At 46.7% G+C, this 20194-nt stretch overlaps 3 protein-coding genes and 1 pseudogene across 3 annotated transcripts; all 4 read right to left on the reverse strand.

Moving 5' to 3' along the window:
- Nucleotides 1-4514: 4514 nt before the first annotated feature.
- Nucleotides 4515-5579, reverse strand: Krtap29-1 (keratin associated like protein 29-1). Its single transcript, XM_059270725.1, has one exon. It carries the CDS (start codon nt 5577-5579, stop codon nt 4515-4517), a length of 1065 nt encoding a protein of 354 aa, XP_059126708.1.
- Nucleotides 5580-11396: 5817 nt separating this feature from the next.
- LOC131916536 (keratin-associated protein 16-1) lies at nt 11397-12875 on the reverse strand. Its single transcript, XM_059269894.1, has one exon. It carries the CDS (start codon nt 12873-12875, stop codon nt 11397-11399), a length of 1479 nt encoding a protein of 492 aa, XP_059125877.1.
- Nucleotides 12876-14501: 1626 nt separating this feature from the next.
- LOC131917090 (large ribosomal subunit protein uL22-like) lies at nt 14502-16327 on the reverse strand (annotated as a pseudogene).
- A 3341-nt stretch (nt 16328-19668) lies between these two features.
- Nucleotides 19669-19983, reverse strand: LOC131916570 (keratin-associated protein 17-1). Its single transcript, XM_059269921.1, has one exon. The coding sequence runs from the start codon at nt 19981-19983 to the stop codon at nt 19669-19671; it is 315 nt and encodes a 104-aa protein (XP_059125904.1).
- Nucleotides 19984-20194: the final 211 nt, after the last annotated feature.

The following is a 20194-nucleotide window of genomic DNA, read 5'->3' on the forward strand; positions in this document are numbered from 1 at the left end:
TTTTGTTTGTTTGTTTATCATGCTTGGCGTCAGTTCAGATAATGTGGCATTTATTTGCTCCTTGTAGATTTGCAAGAACTTGCCCATAAAACATCTGAACCTCCTGTTATGAGCAGAGTTCTGCCCAGCCTGAACATGCTCATAACTAAACCTCATTTACACTTATGCCTTGAGTAGAAGAGCGATTTTAAAAACCCAAAAGAAACATGTCAACACCTAACCAGCAGTAGACATATTTTCTCCTTCTTTCCTTCCTTTTCCTTTCTTTTTTTACATCTGCTTTGAATGTTTAAAGAAATGTAATTGAAACAAAACATTGTCCATGATAGTGATGTTCCTTTGTAACTTCTCCTTTTAGGTCATTTCTACCCTCAGCTGCAGCCTCTTCCGTGATTTCATTGTGGATCATTCTTGCAGCTGTTATTTATCGAAACCTGGAGATAGTCTGTCCTATCCACGAGGTGTGTAAGTAGCATCTAGCTCAGGGTTTGCAAACTTCAAGATTTATATATGCAACATGAAATTGTGTATTTATTTATTTTTGTCTCAAATTGCTTTAAAGAGTTGCATTTGGGGGCTAGGGAGTTGGCCGAGTTGGTCAAGTGCTTGGTCTGAGAACATGCACGCCTGAGCTTGATCCTCAGGACTCACATAAAGGTGAGGTAGGCATGGTGATGGGCACTTGAAATCCTAGTACTGGGGAGGCAGACACAGGAGATTCTGTGGGGTGGGCTGGCTGGTGCACTGTAGGCCCTAGTACGAGAATAACTAGACAGCCATACCCCCCCTCAAAAAAAAAAAACTCCACATTTTTCTGTTCTAAGTTTGTTTTTTAATCCCCTCCTGTCTCAACATAAATCTATATGGAATCAACCCCACAAGTGTGCTTTGTGTGGGAAAAAAAATAAAAACCTGCTCTTGCCATTCTGTTGGAAACAAAAGGGCTCTGGGGCCCTGTGTGGTAGTGCATGGAATTCAGGGGGTTTTTTTTCTCTCTTTTCTCTGTATATTGACTCAGAGATTCCACAGTATCTCTATGTGAATATGAACAGTTAACATTTGACAACACATGTCTACTTTCTCTTGTGTAATTTTTTTAACTTTAAAAAACATAGGTTGTAGATTGCTGGGGAGATCACTTGGTGGGTAGAAGCTCTTGACATGCATGTGTGAAGACTTGAGCACCCACATAGAGCCAGGAGTAGCCAGGCATTTGGCCTATAACCCCAGCACTGTGTGGGGCAGAGAAAAAAAGACTTACCTGGGGCTTGCTAGCTACAAACCTAGCTCCAGGTTCAGTGAGGACCCTGTCTCAAGGCAACAAGACAGGGATAGAGCAGGACCCCTGACATCCTCTTTTGACTTCCATACACATATTCACGGGCACGATCATATCCACACACCTATGCGTGTGAACCACACCCATATACACACACCAAAACAAGGTGCAGGAGGTCAACAAAGGATAGATTTGAGATGTTGATCAGGTTAAGTGGACATTTTGACAGCACAGCTTCTCTTATGGTGTGTCTAATTGAGAAGTTTAACAGACATCCTTGCAGTTGAAGGTGACACTTTTAAAATAAAATTCTCAAGCCAGCAAGATGACTCAACAGCTGAAGATGGTGACGTCAGTGTGATCCCCAGCACCCACACGATGGATGAAGAGAACTGACTCCTACAAGTCATCCTCTCACCTCCACACGAACATCATGGCACATGCCCACACACATACGCATATGCAAAATAATAAACAAATGTAATTTTTTATTTTATTTCTTTCCAAATAGGAGGAGAACTGTGGAGCATCATCCCAGCATTTGGGAAGCAGAGGCAGGTAGATCTCTGTGAGTTCCAGGTTGACAAGACTATGTAGGAAAAAAAACCTGTTGATGATGACTTGAACCCTGCCACTAAATGAGAGAATCATCAGAACCTGTAGGATTTTATTTAGAGTTGGCAATCCCTATGATAACTTTGCTTGTTTTTCAATCTTTTCTTGTTTTCTCCTGGAAAGGAAAGATGGTGGTCCATTTTAAACTTTAAATGTGTAAGGGTTGTTTTATTAAAATACAGCTTAGTATGTACACAAAGAACTGGACACTTTTTTCTCAGAAGAGAACTAACTGTGGCCTTTGACGTTTGACTTCCATAATGGCATCATCCTCAGGATTGGTCACCCTAACTTCGTATTTTGTAGGCACATTGTAGGCTGATCTATAGATGATGTAGATTGACTAAGGGGATCTGACTCAATGTCTTAATGTTTCTATAGCTGGGTAATGTGGGCATAGTTTGCTGGTATAAAGTTCTACCTTTGATTTTTTTTTTAATCTCAATTTGTCGCTTTTTGAAACAAGATTTTAGTTATCTCAATATTGTGACAATTATGTCTGCTACTACTGTCACACAGACCTGTTGATCAGCGTCAAGGCATACAGAGGGCAGCTACTAGTAGCAATACAAATGGTGGCCAAGAACATGGGCTGTCAGAGTAAGAGTCCTTGCTGGTGGTCAGCAATACTTTGACTCTTAAGTCCGGAGTGTTCAGCGGAGAGTTCTCCAGTGTGACTGTGTAGATCTGAACTTTCTTCGATGTCATTGTGAGAGAGAGCTACTGGCCACCTCAGCGTTTCACTGCTACCAAACAGGGCTAAAATTTGATGACTAGTCAGACTCAAAGCCTTTTGATGGATAAACTTTCTGAATGGACCTATTCCATCAATAAACAGGATGTAACCAAAACCTGTCTGCACAGATAGTATGTCATTTCTGTACAGGTCTCTGTTTGGTTGATGTATACCTGCCAGGAATCTTGCCCCAGTTAAGAAACATATTTATTTATTTTTTGTTTTTTTTAATTGGCTATTAAATAACTTGATTGTAAAAAGACTTAGCTGGGCAATGATGGTGCACACCTTTAATCTCATTACTTGGGAGGCAAAGGCAGGTGAATCTCTGGGCTCGAGGCCAGCCTGGTCTACAGAGCAAGTTCCAGGATAGCTAGGGCTACACAGATAAACCCTGTGTCTTAGTTAGGATTTCTATTGCTGTGAAGAGACACAATGGCCACAGCAACTTTTATAAAGGGAAACATGTAATTGGGGTGGTTTTTTTAAAGCTCAGAGGTTTAGACCATTACCATCATGGTGGAAATCAAGGCAGCTTGCAGTCAGACATGGTGCTGGAGAAGGAGCTGAGAGTTCTACATCTTGCAGGCAACAATAAGTAATCTGTCCCACTGGGTGTGGCTTCAGCATATATGAGACCTCAAAGCCCACCTCCACAGTGACACACTTCTTCCAACAAGACCATGCCTCTCAATAGTACCACTCCCTTTGGGAGGCATTTTTTTTCAAACCACTATACCCTAACTTGGAAAAAAACAAACAAGCACACCTAGTATTAAGTGAATTAGCCCTAAGCTCTCTTCCATGTCCAATATCTCAGATTTATTTACTTACTTATATGTGGATGGTTTTGATCTGGTTTTGGTTTGGTTTGATGTGGGCTCTCTGTAACCCAAGGTGACCTGGAATTCATTATGTATCTGAAGGTGACCTTGAACTACCATTTCTCCTCACAGGTGCTGGGATTGGAGGCATGCACTATCATGCCTGGTTTAGGAGGTGCTCTGGATCTAACCCAGGGCTTCATGCATGCCAGGTAAGCATCTTACCAATCAGCTGCATCCCTGGTCGCTTCAGTTACTTCTGTGATGGCATCTCCTTATGTACCCTGGGCAGCCCAGAGCTCATTATCCTCTCAGCCTCCAGGGTGCTGGATTTAAAGGTATATGACTCCACACTCATCCCCTAGGTTTATGTTCATCTATAGCTTTCCTGAATTATCTCTGTCTTGGGTTTTTCAAACCCACTCATGATGGGGAAACTGAGATCACTCAGTTCCAAAGAGTTCTTGGTGGTGAAAGGTTAGAAACCGGATAATTACTTATCCTTCCTCCCAGCTTGAGCATCTGTAGTTCCAGACACCTGCTACCCATGTTCAAGGCAGACCCACAACCAGAGGGCTCAGGGTCAGTGTATTCAAACATGACCTCAATGAAGTCCATGTGTACTGTGTGGAAAGGAATGAAAGCAGTCTATAAGTCTTACTCATTATACTTAACCACTCACATTTTTATTAGCAGTTGGTAGCAAAAGCGTCTCCAGAAAGATCAGGCAAAATCAAAAGAAAGGAGAATTGGAGAGAAGGCTTTGCTGACGTGAAATGAACTGACATCGGGAAATGCGTGCTGTAGAGAAGATCATGCCTGCTGACACATCATCCTGGGGTATGATCTCCTCAGAGCTGACGCATTCTCTCCCCAGCACTTGGAGAGAACGTGGGTCCGAACTCCAGGAAAGCCAGAGAGGGTAGCGTCTGTGCAGGGCTGGAGGCAGACACCCACAGGATGGCTCCACGCTTGTGGACTGCAGCACATCCTCAGAAGAGCTATGAAGTATCCCATCATGAAGATGGGCCTCAGGGAAGCTGGACTCACGGCTAGGTTGTCAGGAAGCGGACGCGCAGGTGCCTTCTTGGCACACATTTGGAGAAGTTGGTGGACAGCAACCGGGGCCATTGCTGGAAGGTTTGCCTAAACCAGTCACACAGCAAGGGGGCGGGCAGGAAGGAGATTGACAGCCGCTCTGATTGGAAGCGGGTCCAGATTGGCAGCCTCTCTGATTGTAAGCGCGTCCACCGCAAGTCAGTCTGCCAGAAACCACAACACATGAAGTTGATTTACCGCTACTCTTGGCACAACAGGGCGACTGGCAGATAACCACCGGCTGACAGATGCAGGAGCCTGGAGGTGCTGGGTGACAGTGAAGTGGCTGGCAAGAGGCGGGCACACAACAAGTTTGAGTGCAAGAACTGAACACACAAGTTAATGGCTGGCAGGAGACAGGCATGCAGGGAGCTGACTGGCAGGGCTTGAGAATATAGCAGATAGGTTGGTAATAAACTGACTCGCAGAGCTGACCTTCATCTTTGATGGGTTGATGTGACCCTCCTTGGCAGCAGGTTGGTTGGCATGGACCAGCCTCACAGCTGACTGGTAGGCACGGGGTCTCACCACAGGAAGTTGCTTCAGAGCAGGATGGCTGGCAGGATCCATCATCATCGTAGGTGGATGGGCCACATGATGCCTGGCATGACCCTGATGTGCAGACGGGTTCCTGGCTGGAGCTCTGGTGGCAGGGGCTATTATCACAGCACGTCGTGTGACAACCAGCAGATTTCACACAGGAGGGCTGGCATGAGGCAGCTGGATGAGGAGGCCCACCGGTGTCAGGTGCACAGCAGGCTGCGTGGGAACCTATGGGTTGGCAAACAAAACCCACACAGGAAGTGTCTGGAAAACAGGTTGATGGACAAGAAACCGGTTCAGAGGTAACTGGGGCACTGTTGGATGGTTTGCAGTTTTCTTGATGTATAACCAGTTGCCATGTCCTACTCTGGCAGGAACTGGGCAAACGGATAGCATTTTTAATGCTGCCACCATTGGAGCATGTGGAGAAGGTGGGCACAGGTGGGACAGCCTTGGGATTTCCAGGACAATGGCTGTCTGTCATGGTGTCCCTGCTAGCCTGGCTGGGAAGCTACAAGCTCAGTCTGAGTCTGAAAAAGCATCTTATTTCAAGGGGATTTTATAGCCCTTCCCTGGGGTGTTGGCACCACCCACAGCATCTTTCCTTGTTATTGTTCTTATTCATTTGCATATAAACATCAGATTAGTGCTTCAGGAGCTGGGGAAGATGCCCCCACTTAAAAATAACAAACCTGTCTGCTGAGCTAGGAGTTCTCTTGGCCGAATTTGGAGGCACAGATGCCATTGTGGAATGAGCTGTCTCCTTTACGGGTTGTTTCTCAGCCTCACCAACGCAGCAGGCTTTCCTCACTACCCTCTCATCAGGAGGCCTCCTCCAAGCGGAAGCCACTCTTCCTCAGGTACGCAGGTCTGTGCCATTAGGATCAGGTGATGCACTGACGGAATCTCAAGAGAGGTGTGATAGCAAAGACAGAGAAGAGAAAACGAGTCGGTGGATCCTGAGGGTGTTTAAATGTGCTCCCTCTCTACAGAATCTTAGCTTTCAAATTGCTGCCAACAAGTAACAGCTGTTAAAGTTTCCATTCACTGCACACTTGCCATATATGATCAAGCCCTTGGTGATATTTTCATTTATCCTTGAAATGACCTTAGCTAGTAAGTATTCTTGGCATCCTGATTTTTAAAAGCAGCAAAACAAACCCAGAGTTTGAATTTGATTAAAAACAAAATTCAAGTCCAGAGTGATTGTTCTCAAAATCTCTGCTCAACTGGATCTCCCGGGGAGGTGCAGAGAAAAGGACTCATACTGTGGAGGCTGAGGAATGGCATTCGCACAGCAGGGCTGACCCACAAGCAGCATGTCCAGGCCCTGCAATGGAGGTCATCTCCCCAACACAGTGTGGTGCTGGCTGACTCAAACGAGTTGAATGTTTATCTCTAATTAGTAATACACCCAGAGATAATCTTTTCATTCGGAAATTTAAAATACAAACATTTGGTCAAGCATGGCAGATCTCCCCTATAATTCTGATAGTTGGGAAGCTGAGGCAGAAGGATGGCTGTAGGTTCAAACCCAGTGTGGGTCACATAGTAAGTTCCATGTGAGCCTGAACCAGGGTATGAGAAACTTGTCAAAAACTTCTGGGAAAGAAAAACAAACCTTCAAATATCTCATGAAGGAATATTAACTCATAAAATGGAGGTTAACAGCTTATGAATTCCACAAATATAAAATGTCAACAACCAGAAATACCAGATCGTCTCCACAAAGCCTTTGAAAGTTCGAGCAATCTCTTCCAAGAAGAATTTGTGGTGCTCTCTCGGGACCTGTCTCCTTTTCCTCTAGGCTCAACTGGGTGCTGCACCACCGACTGATTCCAGCATCCCACAGAAGTGCCCATCTTGGCCTCGTTCCTGCTGGAGGCGTGCGATGGAATGGAAAGATGATGGTGTAGGATGGCAGGCAGGGCTAGTCTTGACTTCTGGCTTTGCAGCTCATTCTGTGGAACAGGTTTGCTCATTACCCACATCTTCAAAGTACCGAGCCATCATAAATTGCCTTGATGTTTCTTAGGTTAAATCAGCTGCCTCCGAAAGAGTTGAAATGGCTAATGATTCTGGAGAGGGCTTGGCAAAGGAGCAGCTATGGAATCCTGTCTTATTGGCCCCCTCTCCACCCTCTACTTTAAAAGAAGATAAGCCCCTAATGAGAGTCATGTCTGGAAGACATTCACCCTTGCCACTGAAGAGCCCTTCCCTATCACTGTCTTTCCTGTCATGGCATGGATGGCTTCGGGCATCTACCTTTCATGATGCTCACTCTGTCGTCTTTAAAACTGCAGACGTCATGCCCCCCTATAATTCTACTACTTGGAAAGCTGGGGAATATGTTTTATTCTGGAATATGTGTACCCCCAAGTTCTTCATCTCCCAAGAGAAATACATTTAGTCTCACCAAATAAGTCGATCAAACTAGAAAATATAAAAATATTTGAAAAATCACATCAATTTCGATTTGAAAACATGAAGCTCTATACAGAGACACACCAGTTGCATGGATAGAAAGCTCCATTTTTCATCTATATTTTCTCTAAGTGATTCTGCTTTTGCTTCCTTAAAAAAAAAAAAAAATGCCCCGATCAAGAGAGATGTTTATTTTCAATCAACTTAACGTGATTAAAGGCACTGAAGACAGCAACAATGTCATTCACAGACATTTCCTGACTGCATCAAGAAATTCAATGATGGGGCTGGAGAGAGGACTCGGTGTTTAGGAGTGCTGGCTGTACAGCCGTGGAGACCGGAGTTCAGATGCCACATGAAGAGCCAGCCATGACTGTGGGTGCTCACAACCTCACTACTGTTGGAGTTTGAGACAGAAGGATCACTAGCATTTGTTGGTCACCAGCCCAGCTTCAGTGTGAGTTCCTGTGTCCATGAAATAAGTCAGAGAGTGATGGAGTGGGACCAGCGAAGTAAGTCCTCTGGCTACAGAGCACACTCACACCTGCACAACACATGCATGTTCACTACGTAACACTCTCTCTGCTTCTCTGTCTCTCTCTGTCTCTCTCTGTTTCTCTCTGTCTCTTTGTCTCTCTGTCTGTCTGTCTCTCTCTCTGCTTCTCTCTCTCTCTCTGTCTCTCTGTGTCTCTCTTTCTCTCTCCATCTCATATAGTGATCAATTATAATTTAAAAAAAAAGACTTTGCACCCAACTTTAAGTTTGAAATAATTTATGTTACTTACTAGCTGCAACTACCCTGAAAATATATATGTATGTGTATTTATATATGTATGTAGTGGGTAGCCATTCCAGCTTTGATCTGGAAGTTCCAACCCCCATTGAGACTTTGGCAACTGTCACGCCTACAAGGCGGGGCCAAGGGAGGCGCCTGGAGACCCGAGATCTTGATCGGCGAGCGCTCTCTCCGTTCTGGGACCCTGGATGGTGGAGGTGGGCCAAGCAGAGCTCCAGAGGACACCGCTGGACTGCGATACACCTTCCCCAGACCCCGCAACCTACCTATCCCTTAATTTGTAAGTTACGCCATTAAATAAATCTCCTTTTAACTACGTGGAGTGGCCTTAATATTTTCACCAATATATGTATATATAAGATATATATCTTTGTATCTGTGTATTTATATGTGTGTATATTCATACATATATATATAAATGGATTGTTTTTATACTTTAGAAACACATATGATCTTCTAGGGATTATTTTAATCAATCAACATCATTATTAGGGATCACTAGTGTTACTGCATGTAGCTATATCTTCCATTTACTTTCACTGCAGCATAATACTTTGTTGTGTTAATTAAGCCACATTTTATTTGTCTCTTCATTGGCACTTGGCTTGTTTCGTCTTACACATAGAGGAGAAACAGGGCAGGGAGAAATCCCACCTTGAAGAATAATGGTGATTTACATAAAATGCTAAGTCTAGTACCTAACACAGAGGCTGAAAACCCTGGCTAACTGCTCTTGTGACTTTGGAAGGAGAGAGACTAAATCCTAATGTCCTGTTATGGCAGTAACTCCACTGCCCATGTGCAGATAAGTTTTGCCATCGACATTCTCCCTCCGCCATCACCAAATCTACTGATTCTCCTGTGGCTGATTGCAGGACTCCCTGGGGATGTCTGGCAACAACCTGGCTGGTTAAGGGACCAGGAATTATGTTTAATGATATCCAAGACTCCTCAGCGAGTGACTGTCCCATCCAATCGCCTACAGTGACAAAGCCGAGAAACCCTGGCCTGTCCTCTTCCTGTGCCTATGGTGGTTCAAGTTAGACCTGGATGGCAGGAGACCACCCTCCATTCTGTGTGCAGAGGATGTGGCTGCTTTGAAGGGATCGTGTGCATGAAGGTGTAAGAGGTGACATTAGGATGACGAGTGTCTGTGGGGATCAGAACATAAAACCCTCCCACAAGAAACCCCTTTGCCCAACCCTCCCTCCTGTGAACAAGACTCCTCCCATTTGTTGTTTTCATTCCTCTTTGACCCCCAGAGATTTGTTTCTTCCATTTTCTCTGCATTCAGGGCCATATCTTCCTACTGAGCTCTCTATGCCAAGGCCAGAGAGATTTTCCAAAACCCATTTTTTTCATGTCCTTGCCCTGCATACAGGCCCTTGGTCCTTCACACAAACCCTTCACCAACCCAAGCCTCCATCTAGCACACAAGGTCCTCTCTGAGGGGGAGGACACCTCTGCCCAAGCGTCACCTCATGAGCAGTTTGCTCCCAGCCTCGTTCCTTTGTAAGTACTTTTGCTTCCTAGAAAGGCCCTCCTTCTCTATACCTGGTTCATTCTTTCTTGTACCACAGGATATGAGCCCTCTGCTTGGCATAAAGGAATATAATAACTGTCTTATCACTGTGTGTCACCACATCACAGAGTGATCGCCCAAAGACTGGGGACTGAGACTTCCATCTTTTGTTCCTAGAGCATAACACTATCCTTGTCACTTACCTAGCAGCTGTTCTAGAATGGCCACTGGTTGGAAGGATAAGTAGGTTGGAAGGGACGGAGGGAGGAAGGGAGAGAAGGGAAGGAGTAAAGAAGAGAGAACAGAAGGAAATAAGAACATGAAGGAAGAAAGGAGAGATGGAAAAAAGAGATGAAGGAAGGGAGGAAGGGGAGAAAGGGGAGAGAAAGAAGGGGGGATGAAGGAGAGGAAAGGAAGGGAGGGACAAAGAAAGAGGGAAGGAAGGAAGACTAGAAGGAAGGGAGAAAACAATGGACACTTTGAAGGGGGAGTTAAGGGAGAGAGGTGGGAAGTAAGGAATGAAGGGAGGAAGAATAAAAAGGAAGAAGGGAGGGAAGAAAGCAAAGACTGAAGAATAGAAAGAAGCTAGTAAACAATAGATGCTTTAAAGGGGAAGGAAGAAAGAAAAAGAAAGAAGGGATGGAGGGAAAGAAGAAATAATTGAAGGAAAAGAGAGAACAATAACATCTTTAAAGGGAAGGGGAGGAGTGGAAAGGAAGAGGAGGGGGTTGGGGAGATGGAGGAAAGGGAGGGAGGGAGGGGGAAGAAGAGAGGGAAGGGGAAGGAAAGAAGGAAGAAGAGGAGAAAGGGGAGAAAACATACATGGAAGGAATAATGAATGGAGGTAAGGAGGGAATAGATGGATTGTGGGATGAATGAACAGATGGATGGATGGATGGATGGATGGATGGATGGATGGATGGATGGTTGGATGGATGAACAGATGGATGGATGGATGTACAGATGAATGAAAAGAGGAGATTTATGGAAGAAGGGAGGGAGGACTGGTGAGATGGATGGATGGATGAAGGATGAGTGTATGGGGAGGCATGCATGGATGAATAGAAGGAGGGAGGGAGGGAAGGATAGAAGGCAGGAAGGATGGACAGAAGGAGGCTGGGGAGAGCCTCTCTCCAAGCCGAAGCATGACTCTGATGAGACTGTCACGTTAAAAGAAGAGCATGAACAGTGTGTCACTTCAACTTTGCTACTTTTATTGCACGATTATATATCTTGCTGAAGATGCCCCCAAGCAACACGATGCACGAGGACAGAAAGCATCTTGAGTAGCAAAGAGCCCAATGATGCGGCAGAGCAGCTCTCCTCCATGTAAGGACATCAGAAAGCAAGGCCATTCCTTTCTCTGTGCAGGAGGCCTTCACTGGGGCCACTAGGAGGCTGGCACTTCTGATGAGTTCTATGAAGCATAGTAGGTGGTGGATGGCAGTGTAGGAAGGAAAAGATTCTAGCTAAGTCATAATGAGCTGCGCACAGGGCTTCCCTGGTTTCTCTATGGCTTTTGGCTGTTGCTTGGAAGGAATTGGTGAGCCGAGGCTGGCTCAACGGTCAGCAGGCTTGCCGGCCGCAGGCTGGGGAGCTGCAGCCTCACGGGTGATCGGGCTGGCGGGTTTAATGTCGGAGGGCTGGCAGGGAGTCTCATCTGAGACCTCTGTCTTGCAGGGTGTTGAGTCGGCACAGTCGGGTTGGCCGGAAGTCGAGTTTTTGCACTCAGGCTTAGAGTTGTCAGAATCGGTGCAAGGCTGGCGGGAGCAGACAGGGCGGTAAGAGTAGGAAGCCAGGCAGGTGGGGCGGCGCAGGATGGAATAGCAGGAGCGGTAGCAGGCAGGGCGGTAAGTGATGGATGTCACATATGGCTGCCTGAAGGTAATGGGCCCAGAGCAGATCGGGCGGCAGATCGGGCGGCAGGAAACAGGACTGCAAGGCTGCTTGCAGGAACTGGGTATGTAGAAAGTGCGAGGTGGGCAGGCTGGTTGGCAGACGGCAGATGCAGAGGACCCCGGACGGCAGCAGAGTGGTTGGCAGGAGGTAGATGGGCAGGAAACAGGCTCACAGCAGACAGAACGGCATCGCTTGACTATGTAGCAGGAAGGTTGGCACGGGCTGGGCACACACACCGACGGTAGGCAAGGACTGGGCTCAGGGCAGACAGGTTGGCAAATACTAGAGACACAACATGAGGAGTCTTGGCAGCTGCTAGAGACACACGATGGCTCACAAGGGCTCTGAACACAGCAGACAGGACGGAGACAAACAGGCTCACACACCAGAGCCATACAGGCAGTTGGCGCACAAGCACTGGACTCTGAGCAAGGTGCCTCACAGGCACTGGAGCCACAGCAGACTGGCTGGCAGCTACTGGCTGCAGAGCAGACAGATGGACAGCAGCTAGGTGTCGGGCACACGGGCTGACAGCAAGCAGGCTCACAAACCACAGGCTCACAGACCATTGGTTGACAGGAAGCAGGCACAGTGCAGATAGCTGAGCAGCAGCTGGGCTCACAGATCACTGGCTGGCAGGATGCGGGCAAGCAGAGGATTGGCTGGCAGGGTGTAGTCTCACAACACACAGGCTGGCAGCTGCTCACAGAACAAGAAGGCTGGCACAGGGCGGCCTCACAGCACACAGGTTGAGCACAGGTACTCATAGAGCAGGAAGGCTGGCAGATGGTGGCCTCGCAGCACACAGGTTGACAGCAATTGCCCACAGAGCAAGAAGGCTCGCAAACAGTGGCCTCGCAGCACACAGGTTGAGCACAGCTGCTCACGGAACAAGAAGGCTCACAGATGGTGGCCTCGCAGCACACTGGCTGGCAGCAACTGCTCACGGAACACGAAGGTTGACAGCCTTGTGAGCCACAGCCAGATGAGCCACAGCTGTCCTCACAAGTCACCAGCTGCCATGTCTGGCTCCGGCAGGAGCTCGGTAGGCAGACGGGTCCTCCACAGCTCACCTCAGTAGAGCAGAGGGAGACGGCTGGCAGGGAGGGGCATTTCCTAGAGCAGCAGCAGCCAGACATGGTGGAGGTACCTCTGCTTCTAGTGAGTTCTGGGAGGTAGCTGCCTGAGTGTGACATCTCTCCAAGGCCCTCCCTTATATAGTCCCTCAGTGGTGTATGTTGTTTGGGGGGCCCCTGCCTTTTTTCCTCGTTGTTGTTTGGGCCCTGTTTCTGGAGGAACCTCTTATTATGCCAATGTCTGTTGACCTAGAAGTTGTTTGTCTGCCCATAAAGAAGATGTTTATTTACTGACTTGCTAAATATGGGATCCTAGAAGCTACAGGTAGTCTTGGGATCAGCATCATCACTTCCACAGTGGATGGTCTCTATATCTTAGCATCATGAAGAAGGAAAGAAGAAAAGAGCTTATAATTTAGCTACCTTCTACCTTTCCACTTCTATTCCTTGGTTAGGCTCAGATGTCTACATAAGTATGATCATCTACCCTGTAACAGGCACACAAGCCAGGAGCAGGCTTACCACACTGTCACAACAAGCTCTGCAGAGGCACCCAGGGAGGGTTGGAGATGCACAGTGAGGAGCTCTGTCGTGGGTGGGACATCCAAACTGAACTGTCAGGGGCTCTGGTCCACAGCCTTCCTCTGAGGCTCAGATTATTCTCCCCAGTAACAGATGGAGAACTAGGGGGACAGGAAAAGAAAAGTTAAGTCACTTGATGAAGGTTGCTCCTATCCTCACCCCATGTAGGCTTTCAGCAAACCAAACTTCTTTCCCCAACCCTCGAAACAGGGTTTCTCTGTGTAGCGGTGGCTGTCCTGGAACTAGCTCTGTAGACCAGGCTGACCTCAAACTCACAGAGATCTACCTGTCTCTGCCTCCCCAGTGCTGGGATCAAAGGCGTGCGCCACTACTGCCCGGCTCAAATTTCTTATAGAAAAAAATGAATTTATTTACTATGCATGTGTGCATACATGTGCCGTGCACACCTGTGGAAGTAAGGCGACAATTCAAGAGACAGTCCTCTCCATCTACCACGGGGATTGATCCTGGGGATTGAACTCAGGTCATCAGGCTTGGTGACGAGTACCTTTACCTGTTGAGCCATCTCACTGGCTCCAAAACTGAACTTTCTCAGCAGACATCATCAATGTCACCTATAATAGATTCAACCAAAGATGCCACCTTCCATCCTCTTCTACTAGCTGCCCGACCCATGAGCATTTGTTCCATCTGTCTCTGGAAAGCGCTAGACATACATTCTCCGTCTTCTCCTCCTATGTGTATCTCAAGCATTCGGTGTATCTCCAGAGTATCCTTGTCTCAGATGCTGGCTGAGCGGTTGTGCCCATTCCCGGTGTGTGGTAGGCACCAGGATATGGTGGTGGTGCTGTTCCAGCTTGCACACAGAAAAGACCTCATTTTGAGAGATTTTGAGAGCTCTTAGAAGAAAGATACTGGAACCGGCAAGATGTCTTAGAGGGTAAAGGAGTCTATCACCAAGCTTTACAACCTGAGTTCGATTCTGGGGTCTCACATGGTAGAAGGAGAGAACCCACTCCTGAAAACTGTCCTCTGACCTCCACACATACGCCACACTCCATGCATACCCCCCACATACACACAAAATAAAGAAGTGTAAAAATACTGTTGTCTGATCATTTATCTGCATTTATTTTGCTGCTGAATTTATTCCTGCATCATAAGTTTTTGTTTCTTCCATTTCCTCTGGGATCTTTTTCTTCCGTGCAACCTTCTCTTGTGGCTTTGGAACAATTGGTTCCTTTTCAGTGAAGGTCTTCTCAATGTGACAGGGGGAGCTCATGTACAGGTTAATCCCGCTTCGAGCTCTGTAAGTGTGTCAGCGTATCTTAGCTACTTTGTTCACCGGACATGTTCAGTGACTAGAGAAGCTACAGCTACACTCATAAGTTCAGCTTTACCCTCTGCATTTTTTTAACTCAGCACTCTTTTTTTTTTTTTTTTTTTCACACCAACCCTGCGTCCAGCCCCACTGTTTAGCCTGGGCACGCCTCCCGACTCCAGCACAGTGTTTCTTTAAAGTGACATCTCTCCAATACGCCAGTTGGTGGCATTTCGGATATGCACACTTTTGATGGCCTGGACAGTTTCATGGGTGTTCTTAAAGTGAACACAGAGGTTTGAACCACTTGATTTGCCTGATTTTCGCAGTTTTCTGGGTCAAGAGAATAGCCAACTATCTTCCCGGGTCACCTCAGGCCACTTACAGGGAGAGCAAATATTAGTTTTTTTAAGAGGATGGTACTTCCAGGCTCCATGAAGTGGAAGGGAAAAAGTGGCTTTCCAGGTTGGTCTCTCGGGCACTGTGAGCAAGACTCCTCTTTGCTGCTATTTGAGGTGAGGTGAGAAATGAACCACAGGTTTCCAGGCACCAAAGCTAAGCCTTCTTGTCCAATGAGTGGCCAGTCTTGCCTGCGTTTTCATAATCAGTGCAGTTTAGCCTCCCCTGGAAGGTTGAGCCGTCGACCATCATTCACCTCTCCCTTCATGCATTAACGTATGTAATTATTCACTCAGTTCCTCTTTGGTTTATCCATCAACTAGGACAACACTGGGGACCACGGGAGTGATAAAAAAAGAATGACCAGAAATTTCAGTCATGGGGTACAGGTTAAAAGAGAGATTTACACACCCATGAGCAATTGTAATATATTGTGATAAGTGCTGTAATTGAGGGACATTCGAGAGCTTGGGGGTACTGGAGGAACTCTTCATATGGATTTTAGGAAGTTAGGAAAGCTTCCTCAAGTAATAAGATGGCCAAATAGCATCCTCAAGGGATGATGAAAAATCTCAGTCTGTGGAAACCAAAGACTCAAGAGCAAGATACATTTGGGAAATAGTCTGACAGTTAATACAGTTTGAAACAGTCAGGATGAAGAGCACAGGAGACAGGAAGAGACAGCGAGGGGTCCAAGCTATAGAAGATCTTGAGTAAGAAATTAGATTTAATAATGGTACTTGGGGGTTTAATCAAGGAAGTAAGGGGTTTGCTATTTTAGAAATCTTTACCTACGGGGATAGGAGAAAGAGGACAAGTTTATAGGCAGAGAAACCATTAAGGAGGCTGGGCAATTACCCAAAAGCCTCCTGGTGACAACCTGGACCTGGCAGCTCATTGGACTAGACCAGTGGGAGAGGTTTAAAGGCAACAGAATCTAGATGTGTCCATGGTTGAGACTAGAGGGGATCACCATTCTTTGAGACAAGCCTTTTGAGCTGTGCGGATGGGAGAAGTAGAGAGCTCATCAACTCCCTACCATTTATAGGTCCTCTCCATCTGCGTCCCTTCCTCAGCTAAGCCAGTGATGGAACTGTACTTGGTGATAACTCAAACAAACGAACAAAAAACCCTCATAAATTCTCTGATGAGAACTGGCTGGGAGGGCATTTTCCTTTATCCTGGGGTATTACCTCCTCAATGAATCCCCCCCTATAAATGAAGTGGCAGCTTTTCTGACCATGTAGGCCATTCCTACTTGACTCATCTTTAAAGCATTCTTCACCCTTTAGCGTCATTCAGGTACCATAAGGGCAAGGACTTTGTCTATTCACTGCCACATGCCTGGCACCCAGAGTTGAGACTGATACATAAGCAGTGCACAATGACCATTTATTAAATGGACAAATGAGAACCTCTGTGTCCAGCTAAGAAGGGTAATCCTTGCAGGTAACTCAAAGAAATCACTACCTCTGCCCAGGCATCCGAGTGCCATGGCCATGAGCAATGGAATGATCAGTTGCTCTGAATCACAGTGACTCGGTGCGAGCCATTGGTCTTTAGACAGGCTTGTCCCATTGTCCCATTCCTTCTGCAGCTGTGAGCTTGTACTGGGGATTGAAAAGTCTGTTTTTAAGAGGCCAATTATACATAAAAAAGTAACTGAAATAATACAGTTGCTTTCCATAAGAAAACCCCAAACTGAAAGCGCAATTGGCTATAGAAATATATCTGAAATGGTTGAAAGTAAAAAGACTGATGATATCAAGTGCTAGCAGGGGCATGGAGCAACTGGAACTCTCAGACATGGCTAATAGGAATACAAAATGATACAACCACTTTGCAGCAATTTGGGATTTTCTTACATGTTTAAATATTCAATTGCCATTTCCACAAAAGTACAATTCCTGGGTATTTTTCCAAAAATAAATCAAAACATATGTTTATATGAAAACTTATACATGTATGCTCCTGAAAGCTTTATTTACAACAACCAAAAATGATAAATGACCCAAATGCCTTTCAATTGATGGGTGAATTTTTAATATCGCCTTTCCATAAAATAAAATACTATTCAATTAAAAAAAAAGAAAAAAACTAGGGCTTTGAGAGCCAGCTCAGTAGAGTACTTGCACAAGAACAAGGACCTGAGTTTGATTCCCAGGACCCCTGTTTTTACAAAACAAGCCTGGCACCAGTAGAAAGCTCTTGTAATCCCAGGGATAAGGGGGTGGAGAGAGGTGGATCCATGGAACTCACTGGCCACCCAGTCTACCTACTTAAGGAGTTCCAGACCAGTGAGAGACCCTGACTCAAAAGGGAAAAGGTGATCAGTGCCCAAGGAACATATCCAAGGCTGCCCTTTGACCTCCACATATGCGTGTACACCCACACACACATGTGCAGTCATACACAGGAGCATGGCACATGGACTTAGAGAGAGAGAGAGAGAGAGAGAGAGAGAGAGAGAGAGAGAGAGAGAGACTATGGATGCTGGCTATTTGAAAGAGTACCAAAGCCATTGCATTAAGTAAGAAGAATTCACACCTTATGACTTCTTTCCTGATGAAATACTAGACAAGGGAGAGTGCCTCATAATATAAAGAGCTGATAGCTGCTGCTGAGGAGGGTGAACTACTAAAAGAAGGAACTGGGGAATTTGGAGAGTGGTGGAGCCTTCCACGAACAGAACGCAGCAGTGACGCCACAAGAACAGTATGTACAATCATCGGGTCTCATCGGACTGGGCACCACAGTGGTAGCATCTAACAGTATGTAAATTACATAGCAGTAAAATACACTGACCTATAGAAGCTTATGAAACTCTCAAAGAATACATTTTTGGAGATTGTTTTTAATGAAACAGAAAAAAAGTAATAAAGGCAACACAGTAGAAGCAGCAGCCTCCCGCTTGTGCTTGTGAATATGCTTATGCGCGCGCACGTGTGTGTGTGTGTGTGTGTGTGTGTGTGTGTGTGTGTGTGTGTTCTGGCCAAGAATTGTGGTGCACACCTTTAATCCCCACACTAAGGAGACAGGGGTAGGCAGATCTGAATTCAGGGCCAGCCTGACCTACACAGGGAGTTCCAGATCTGCTAGGGCTACATAGTGAGACCCTGTCATCCCTCGCTTTCCTTTGTAAAAGTAGAGATAAATACTATTCTCTCGGTGCAAGAATAGATTTTATTTAACCCACGTGTCACTTGAAATCGTTCTTAACAAGGGGTTGAATCCACTATCATTTGAGCTTTAACTCCCCAGCGAGGCTCCTTCAGTGCATGTGTCTTTCCCTTCCTCTCAGTAGAGTGACTGCAGCTGGGTCCAGGACACAAAGAGAAAAAGAAAGCCTGCCCCTCAGGAGGAAGCCAGGATCAGAACATGAGACTGAAGGAGGATCTGACATCTCGGAATCTGCGTATCCGCACAGTCTGGCTGCAGAAATCCCTGACATTCACAACCAACCTGGGATGGGTTTATAATGACAGCCACATGGGAGGCTGAGGCAGGAGGATTACAAGTTTAAGGATAGCCAGGGCAACTTAGTGAGACCCTGTCTCACAACAAAAAAATAAAAGGGGGCCTGGGGATGCAGCCCAAGGATAGAGGTTTTGCCTAGCCTGCAATTGAAGCTTTAAGTTCAATCTCTAGCATTGAAAAAACAAATAAATAAAATAAAATAAAGCACCAAGATTCTTTTACCAAAGCCTCCTCCTCTGACTTTGCCACAGGATTCAGGCCAAGCCTAAAGTTCTGCAAAACCACCCTAGAACCACAATACAGAAAGTAGGCAAGGATCCTGAGCAGAATTAAATACAGTAAAATCAGCATTTACCTTGCAGCTTTTAGAAACACAGCCCTCAGGCATCCCAGGTCCTAGAGCTGATGGATACCACAGTTAATGGTGACACCCAGGTATTGGTCAAAGTCTCCCTAAGTGAAACTCACACTGCACACAGAGGCTTCTGTCTACAATCTACCTAAACCTCCACCTTCCATGTAGAGAATTACCTGTGTTCCTGTTAAAAACACAGATCCCCAGGCCACACCCTGACAGCATTCCTTATGTTTCAGGGAGGGCTCCAGAATCTACAGTTCTAACCAGCCTCCCAGGACCCTGCTGCAGGAGATCAGCAAACTGTATTGTGCAGTCCCTAGATGGATGCCAGCATAAATCTTCCTAGTAGGCCCTGGGAGGGTTGAAGGAAGAGGCCAGAGGACTGAGAGGGTAGCCAGCATGCTTGAATTTATTAAAAGGTTGACAACGTTTCAGAGGAGCAGAAAGCTGGGGTGAACCAACCGGTCCAAAGAGAAAGAGAATGTCTCATAGCTGCAAGGCATTTGACTCCATGCAAACAAAGCCTGGAACATTGAACTTGGTGACCACCTCATTGGAACCCAGCTTTTGTTTCTTTCCAGGAGATGGTTCTTTGGTCCAGAATGCCTCAGACACCAGGGCAAGCTCTCCTCTCAGAAATAACATGAGAGGCAGGTCACTGTCTTGGAGGTACGAGGAAGTCAGGAGATCAGGAGGTCTCCATCTGGAGTAGGCGGAGGCTGTCCCCAACACTGCCTCAGTTATAGGGGGGAAGGTCTTCATTTCGTTTCGCACACAGGTGTGGGCTGACAGCACACTGGACCACAGCACCCGGAGGAGCCACAGCACCCGGAGCCACAGCAGCTGCCTCCACAGCCCCCGCAGCCTCCGCAGCCCCCGCAGCCAGATCCACAGCAGCTAGACCCGCAACCAGACCCGCAGCAGCCAGATCCGCAGCCAGAGCCTCCGCAGCCACAGCAGGAGCCACAGCAGGAGCCGCAGCAGCCACAGCAGCCCTGTTGACAGCAACACTCCTCACAGCAGTCTTGTTCCTGGGAGCAGCAATTGAGGCAGTCTCCCGGGCAGCACCCCATGGTCCCAGCCGGTCAGGTCGCAGGTCAGGAACACACGCGGCCGAGCTTCCCCTAGGTCTGACAGTGGCCAGCTGGACAGCAGCTTTTATATCCCCTCACCCAGGGGTGTTGGCACGGGGGACAGGATGTTTGCTTTGTTATTATTTATGCTGGTTTCCATAAGAACGTCTCATTAGCTGGCTGTTTATTTTCCAGCCGTGAGTACCTCAAC

This window comes from Peromyscus eremicus, chromosome 8a (genome assembly GCF_949786415.1).
Source record: "Peromyscus eremicus chromosome 8a, PerEre_H2_v1, whole genome shotgun sequence".
NCBI lineage: Eukaryota > Metazoa > Chordata > Mammalia > Rodentia > Cricetidae > Peromyscus > Peromyscus eremicus.

What these genes read in the sequence shown, in the direction of transcription:
- Krtap29-1 (XM_059270725.1), bottom strand. Translation starts at nt 5,579, where the DNA reads ATGACAGACAGCCATTGTCCTGGAAATCCCAAGGCTGTCCCACCTGTG.
- LOC131916536 (XM_059269894.1), bottom strand. Translation starts at nt 12,875, where the DNA reads ATGTCTGGCTGCTGCTGCTCTAGGAAATGCCCCTCCCTGCCAGCCGTC.
- LOC131916570 (XM_059269921.1), bottom strand. Translation starts at nt 19,983, where the DNA reads ATGGGGTGCTGCCCGGGAGACTGCCTCAATTGCTGCTCCCAGGAACAA.